Raw genomic sequence first — 8,205 nt, forward strand, 5'->3', positions numbered from 1 at the left:
TCAAATAGTGACTAAACCCCTACCCTTCATACTGTAAATACATAGCCTATGAATAATCTAAACCATCAAAATACGTATTTGACTGAATTTGAAAATATTATGTTTGGCTTTTACATTTGGCTCTGAGGAAAAGATGTTAGCATGATTCCTTCAATAATGTGCATGAGAATGTATGAACAGTCTGAACAGTTTCCTGCCTCCACGAACAAATTGCTTTAGCTCACAACCCTTACTTTTCATAAAGTACTGTAGATAATGTTGTCAAGACAGGCTCAATGCACACATCTACAATTACAAAATGTGGACATGGGCTTGTCGTACAACATATCATTTCCCCAGATATTACAGTTTTAATAATAATTCTTCACCCTAGCCAGTGGTGACTGGTGATGTCATCTTTTCACCCGCCTATGCACCGTCTATGTAAAACAAAAGTTTCAGGCATTGGTGCTTGTGCCATCAAAGAGAGACATATGAATCATATCCTCAGAGTTCCGGCTTCTAGTCATTTTAATGCTGACAGGATAGTTTGTGTAGTTGTAGATGGGTTGGAATGAAGTATAGTTTAGGCTTTGCTGGTCTTATGACTGTTATCTGCAGTATTGCTGTTATTAACAATGCTTTTGCTGTCAGAAGTTTTATAATTGTCATCACTGTCCAGCTTTTTCCGATTATTGGTACTGTCTGGGGTGTTGGTGCCATTGGTGTTGTCTGGATCTGTGGACTGCAGCTCAACCCGTATGCCATTAAGCTCCACCAGTCCATCATGCAGCTGGGTCGCCACCTCCCTGATCTTGGCAGCAAACTCAGACTTGGCTCCCTTCTTCAGCTCCTTGGAGTCCTTGGCCACAAAGTAGATGTCCATGCCCACAAAGAGGCCGGTGAGCACTCCGGTGGCCATGCTGGCAATCTGGACAGCTCTGGCCGCAGTGCTGCCAGCCACGTTGGCTATCTGCACCACACGCATGATCTCGTTGGCGTTGATGAGGATGGCCTTCCCAGCCATGGCACCGTCCTCATAGATGTTGTTGAGGCCCGGGAAGTCACGGTTGTACGCGTGCTTCTTCATCTTCAGCAGATCGAACCTGCGCAGGCTCTCAATCCCTTGCTTGATGAACAGCATGCACTTGTTGATGTCGGTCATCTTCTTCTGGTAGTCCGTCACGATGGCCTCCACCTTCTTACGGTCCATGGAGTTGTTGACCGTGTTGGAGAGTCCAGCTCCGGCTGAGGTTAGGCCACCCGCTGTGGCCACGCTCAGTCCCACCGCTGTGACGATCAGGGAGGTTCCCATGGTGACAGGGGCCAGGGCGAGGCCTACAATGGTACACACGCCTCCTACAGCGCTGGTGGAGCCGCCAGTGATTTGGGCGATCTTGGTCTTCTTGTTGAAGCAGTCGAGGGCATCTGCGATGCTGTTCAGGTCAATGACGTGCTGCCACAGGCTCTCTGCACGCTCTGAGAACAGCTTGTTGAACACACGGATACCTTTCTGCACCTTCTCAGCTGTCACTGCAAACGCCCTGGAAAACGAGTTCATATAACCATCATCAATGCTTACTATAGTGTGAATTACCTGTTTACCCAGGGGCTTTATAACAAGGCTCTTCTGTACGTGTGTGTGCCTGTACACAAAGTGAGACCCAACTATAGCATCACTTACTTGGCCTCCTCTTTTTCAGTCAAGTCATCATCTTGAGGCATGTCTTCCCACTCTGTAGCAAAATAAAAATGGCATCATTTGGATGAAGTGTGTGTGTGTGTGTGTGTGTGTGTGTGTGTGTGTGTGTGTGTGTGTGTGTGTGTGTGTGTGTGTGTGTGTGTGTGTGTGTGTGTGTGTGTGTGTGCGTGTGTGCGTGTGTGGGACTCACGCTCCACTGTGCCCCACCAGTCCATCAGGCCATCCATATCCTGCTGAGAGACATTTCTCTAAGTCAGCTTTGAATCACCACTTTAGAAACTCCTACTTTTCAATCAAAAATCTATTTGAATCAAATGCAAAACTCGATGGCAGTTAGCAGTCAGTGAGAGGAAACCAAGTTTGAAAAGTAATCTTAAGAGTACAGATTGACATTATTTAGCATTGTTTACAGCAACCAACCTGCTCCTCTGGCTCTGCTGGATTAACACGGAATTCCTCCAATTGGTCGAATAAAGATTTATTTCCACCGTCATTCTGAGATAGGAAGGGGGGTGATGAATACATGCTGTTATGTACTGTAGGTCTGTCTATACATTTAACACAGTAGAGAAACAGAATATGTCTTGGCAAAACAATGTTTGTCATGCCAGAGTAGCAACATTGTAACGAGGGATACAGGAGTATGATACAGAGATCATAATCACAGGCCAAAAATGAAAATAGAAAATGTTTGGACAATTTCAGATTACAGACAGAAAGAGAGAAATGGCACATATTAGCTCTGCTGTTTTGCAGAAGTGGGACATTCAAATCTTCCTGGGTTCAAAGAACAAGGAAGCAAGGGAACAAGTTTGGGCACATAGCAATCTAATCTAATCCGCAGTGGAAAGGAATGGGCACAACAATCTGGGAGTGGTGGTGTGGGTGGCAGTTTGGTAGGTAGAGAAAGAAAGAAAAAGAACAGGAAAGAAAAAAAACACTTGAACATAATGTTCTTAGATAGGAGTCAAAGGACTAGAAAAAGAACCTAGTCATCTAATGGATCAGCCAATGTGACGGCCATTTTGCAATCCTGGACCACTTTTCAGTCTGCCAGCCGTGACAGTCAAGCCTTCAGATACAAAAACAAAACCTAGGTATCCATTATAACGGTACCGGTATGTGGAAGAACAGTGTTAGAAGGAGGATCATAGAGTAGAGTTACCTCTTTTGAGTCACTGCCTGTAGCTTCCGGCTGGGTTTCAACCTTCTTCGGCATGGCTTTACCCTGAAACAGACACTCTGTTAAAAGGTGGAATCCATAGCAGTGAAACTGCCACGTACGTTTGCTATATTACAACAACAAAGACGTTACCTCAAACAACAAACTTTAATTTTTTCCTTGGACATCATTGCACGCGCGATAGAACAGCAGAGAATGTAGTAGATGTTTTACAATGATGCTGGATGCTCATTTCCTCAAAACAAAAACTATAAGAAATGCACTTAGGGGGGCAAGTGGCGCTGTTTCAAATGTAATCAAATATAAAAACTTTTACTCTACAGTATTATACAGTTTTCCCACAATGCAACCAAACATACCCCTTCACTTTTCTCACATTTTGTTACGTTACAGCCTTATTCTAAAATGGATTTAATTATTTTCCCCCCTCATCAATCCACACACAATACCCTATAATGACAAAGCAAAAACAGATTTTTAGACATTTTTGCTAATTTATAAAAAAAATTACATAAGTATTCAGACCCTTAACTCAGTACTTTGATGAAGCACCTTAGGCAGCGATTACAGCCTCGAGTCCTTTTGGGTATGACACAACAAACTTGGCACACCTGTATTTGGGGAGTTTCTCCCATTTCTCTCTGCAGATCCTCTCAAGCTCTGTCAGGTTGGATGGGGAGCGTCGCTGCACAGCTATTTTCAGGTCTCTCCAGCGATGTTCGATCAGGTTTAAGTCCAGGCTCTGGCTGGGCCAATCAATGACATTCAGAGACTTGTCCCATAGCCCCTCCTGCATTGTCTTGGCTGTGTGCTTAAGGTCGTTGTCCTGTTGGAAGGTGAACCTTCGCCCCAGTCTGAGGTCCTGAGAGCTCTGGAGCAGGTTTCTATCAAGGATCTCTCTGTACTTTGCTCCATTCATCTTTGCCTTGATACTGACTAGTCTTCCAGTCCCTGCCACTGAAAAACATCCCCACAGCATGATTTTGCCACCACCATGCTTCACCGTAGGGATGCTGCCAGATTTCCTCCAGACGTGACGCTTGGCATTCAGGCCAAAAAGTTAAATCTTGTTTCATCAGACCAGAGAATCTTGTTTCTCGTGGTCTGAGAGTCTTTAGGTGCCTTTTGGTAAGCTCCAAGCGGGCTGTCATGTGCCTTTTACCGAGGAGTGGCTTCCGTCTGGCCACTCCACCATAAAGACCTGATTGGTGGAGTGCTGCAGAGATGGTTGTCCTTCTGGAAGGTTCTCTAATCTCCACAGAGGAACTCTAGAGCTCTGTCAGAGTGAACATCAGGTCCATGGTCACCTCCCTGACCAAGGCCCTTCTCCCCCGATTGCTCAGTTTGGCCGGGCTGCCAGCTCTAGGAAGAGTCCTGGTGGTTCAAAACTTCTTCCATTTAAGAATGATGGAGGCCACTGTGTTCTTGGGGACATTCAATGCTGCAGAAATGTTTTGCTACCCTTCTCCAGATCTGTGCCTCGACACAATCCTGTCTCGCAGCTCTACGGACAATTGCTTCGACCTCATGGCTTGGTTTTTGCACTGACATGCACTGTCACCTGTGGGACCTTATATAGACAGGTGTGTTTCTTTCCAAATCATGTCCAATCAATATAATTTACCACAGGTGGACTCCAATCAAGTGGTAGAAACATCTCAAGGATGATCAATGTAAACAGGATGCACCTGAGCTCAATTTCGAGTCTCAAAGGAAAGGGTCTGAATACTTATGTAAATAAGGTTTTTATGTTTTTCATTTCTAATACATTTGCAAACATTTCTAAAAACCTGTTTTCACTTTGTCATTATGTGGTATTGTGTGTAGATTGCTGAGGATTTTTATTTATTTAATCCATTTTAGAATAAGGCTGTAACGTTAAAAAAAAGTAAAGGGGTTTGAATACTTTCTGAAGGCACTGTACATATTGTAAACCCAGACACAAACTATGGTTAACACCTGGAGGAAGTGAAACGTAGTGTACACAATATGTAAACATCATTTACATGTTACCTTGCCTCCTGCACCGCGTGGCATGAACGGATTGTGTCGCCTAGGTTTTATCATCTTGGCCTAAGAACAATAGAATAAAAAATGATACATTAATTCAAAGGGAAAGTAAAGGGAAGTGAGAAACATTATGAGAAAATCTAGAAAATACCAGCATTTTGTAATGGAATAATAACGAACTAAATTCAAGCGAAACCCTGATATTTGCATGATTGCATGGCCACAGTAAGGAACACTGGTCTAGTGGAAGCTGTGCTATCCGTAGGGTTAACCACCACCTCTCCGTCCTTGTCTTCTCCCTCTTTTTCCCCAGTGAGGAGAGATTCACCCTCTTTAGGACCATCAGATTGGTCCTGAAATAACCAACAAACAAATGTCATTCCGATAGATTGTCAGGCAAAATCATATTATAGAAAATATGACAGAGTAAGAGTGTGTGTGTGTGTGTGACGTGTGTGTGACGTGTGTGTGACGTGTGTGCTTCACTTGTGGGCTTGTATTACTATCTTCGTGGGTACCGGAAATCCCCACAAAGATAGTAAAACAAGAATTTCTCCCTTGTGGGGACATTTCCCAGGTTTCCACGAGGACAAAGTCTATTTTAGGCTTAGGGGTTAGGTTCAGGTTTACAATTAGGGTGAGGGTTAGTGTAGAATAGTGGACACAGAGTAGCCAAGGGAGGTGATAGGTGGGAATGAGGAGGAGCCATGGTGGTAGAAAAATAGTACTTTATTTAATGCAGATGAAGGATTTTAGGAAACATGGTTTGACTTGACAAACAGTTGTCCATAGCAGCAACATTCAGGATACGAAAACTCACAAAAATGACAGATGACGCCGAGTTTAAAGCTCAGCCCCTCAATAGGGTTCCTACTGCAGCAAAAACGAGGCCTAAATGCTAAGCAGCATAACTAGGGCTTGACCCCTTTTCTAGCTCTAAGCAGAGCCTTACTCTCCCCCTTACTGGGACTAAAGAGAGTCTACCAGAACAGCTCAACTCAACTGACTGTACATACAGGACGCAACAAACAAACTGCTATGGAGCATATTGTAAAATGGTGTTCAACTCCAAGTTGATAAGAAAAGGACAGCATTTACACATTAGCACAAACGTTGCCCTTAATGATTAACCAACCCGAATGTACTGTACATTTAATTAGTTGAATGTTACTTGGTTAATTAGACCAGGAAATACTATGGAAAACATGATTTAAGTTAAACATTTTAGTTTCAAAGACAGAGCTACATTAAATAGAATATGATTAAAACTACTATATTCAGGGAGACTGAAAGCATGGGTGAACTAAGCACTCAACTGGGGTGAACTAAGCACTCAACTGGAGCAATCAACTCGTTAAAAAACAATTAAGGTCAGGCACACCTAAACTGGTGGATAAGTACGGTATGCATGGCAATGGACTAGTGCACTTTATCCAAACCACACATGTATATACTTAAGCATTTGAGATAATATAAACTTCATCACCATTTTAAAATGGTGATGAGGCCAGTGAAAGGCAGCCTCATCAAAGTTAGATTTAGGAGTTAGGGTTAGGATGAGGAGTTAGGGTTAGCGGTTAAGTTTAGGTTTAGGTTTAGGGGTTAAGGAAAATAGGATTTTGAATGGAAATAAATTGTAGGTTCCCACAAGGGTGTGTGTGTGCCTGATTGTCTTTTTGAATTTTTTGCTGACCAAGTCTGTCTGGTATGTTAATCTCCTGGAATCAGAAGACAAAATTCTCCTGTACTGCTGCATTTAGACAGGCAACCCAATTCTGATCTACTTTTGACCAATCACATCAGATCTTTTCACATCAGACCTACCCTCAGATCTGAATGGTCAAAAGACCAATGGCAATTAGTGAAAAAAATATCAGAATTGGGCTGCCTGTCTAAACGCAGCCTATGAGCCACCATTACACAGGACAACTGATAGATACAGATAATTTAGATATGAATATCAATCTTGATCAGTCAGAATTCTCCAAGCCTACCTCTTCTGTGAGTCTGGGAGGAACCTCTGGAGTTCCAGCAGTTTTCCCTGTCCTCTCTCTCGGGATCATATTCCTGTTAGCCTGAATTAGCTAGAAGGACAAATATAGTCACTCTAACCTGTGCATTAATTTACAGAGATACGGGTACGCTACATATAGATGTTATTACACATACATCAACAAATTAACATGACTGGTGTAAACTGCACCTGATTGTCGCCCATCTCTCTCTTCTTCAGTCGGTCATGTAAGGCTGTACCCTTCAGCTCCTGTTGAGGAGAAGTGACAGACAACCTTAGCAGAGATATTATAAAATTAGACATAAGGTGAGGAGGAGCAGTTTGATCTGTCTGTCTACCTCTTCAGTGGGTCTAGGAGCAACTGCTGGCATTTCAGTTCCTTCCTTCCTATCTCTCTGGATAAGATTGCTTTTGACCTGACAAAGACACACACAGTCACTCACTGTTCTGGTCCTGTCTTTTTGTGGGAGTTGGAGAGAAGCAAAGACTGGTGGGAATGTGTGTGTCGTATAAATTATGTAACAAACTCCGTTTTTTTAAATGTTTTTTTATGTTTATGTTGCCATATTAAAAATATACTCTATCAAAGGTAAGTAATAGTATATATTCAGCATTGAGATTCCATTTTGTAGAATTGAAGAGTACTGAAAGACATTCTACTAAAATGCTTACATCTTTGGCATTGGAATGTTTATCAGATGATGTTAGTTTGTCCCTCGATCTTGATGTGTCTTCAGTCCTCTCCTTATCCTGCGATTGAAGAAGGAATGTTATCAATCATCATCAATACCATTACTTGAAGCATAAAGAAGATTGAAAGCCTACTTGGTCATACAGTCTAGTAATTTTGATACAGTAATGGATTACCTGAGTTGAGGAGTTAAATGGATTCCTGAACAACTTCCCCATTATGCCACCCTAAAACAAAAGAAGATTGAATAGCCATAAAACAGGCAAAGATCGAATCGTACTACACCGGCTCCGACGCTCGTCGGATGTGGCAGGGCTTGCAAACCATTACAGACTACAAAGGGAAGCACAGCTGCCCTTTCCCACCTGGACAAAAGGAACACCTATGTGAGAATGATATTCATTGACTACAGCTCAGTGTTCAACACCATAGTGCCCCCAAAGCTCATCAATAAGCTAAGGACCCTGGGACTAAACACCTCCCTCTGCAACTGGATCCTGGACATCCTGAAAGACAGCCCCCAGGTGGTAAGGGTCGGTAACAACACATCCGCCACGCTGATCCTCAACACAGGGGCCCCTCAGGGGTGCGTGCTCAGTCCCCTCCTGTACTCCCTGTTCACTCAT

General features: G+C 43.1%; 1 protein-coding gene across 1 annotated transcript; it reads right to left on the reverse strand.

Moving 5' to 3' along the window:
* Positions 1-565: 565 nt before the first annotated feature.
* On the reverse strand, positions 566-4,931 carry apol1 (apolipoprotein L, 1). The gene is made up of 7 exons (XM_038964341.1): positions 4,892-4,931; positions 4,389-4,408; positions 2,889-2,909; positions 2,102-2,176; positions 1,872-1,914; positions 1,664-1,715; positions 566-1,523 (listed from the first exon to the last, which is right to left on the reverse strand). Exons 1-7 carry the CDS (start codon positions 4,929-4,931, stop codon positions 566-568), a joined length of 1,209 nt encoding a protein of 402 aa, XP_038820269.1.
* Positions 4,932-8,205: the final 3,274 nt, after the last annotated feature.

Source organism: Salvelinus namaycush, chromosome 25 (genome assembly GCF_016432855.1).
Source record: "Salvelinus namaycush isolate Seneca chromosome 25, SaNama_1.0, whole genome shotgun sequence".
Classification (NCBI taxonomy): Eukaryota; Metazoa; Chordata; class Actinopteri; order Salmoniformes; family Salmonidae; genus Salvelinus; species Salvelinus namaycush.

Excerpts from the sequence above, each read along its gene's own strand:
- apol1 (XM_038964341.1), bottom strand. The coding sequence starts at position 4,931 with ATGATAAAACCTAGGCGACACAATCCGTTCATGCCACGCG. Across the intron at positions 2,177-2,888 it reads GTAAAGCCATGCCGAAGAAG|AATGACGGTGGAAATAAATC; the intron begins GTTGAAACCCAG and ends TTCCTATCTCAG. Across the intron at positions 1,716-1,871 it reads CTGGTGGGGCACAGTGGAGC|AGTGGGAAGACATGCCTCAA; the intron begins GTGAGTCCCACA and ends ATTTTGCTACAG.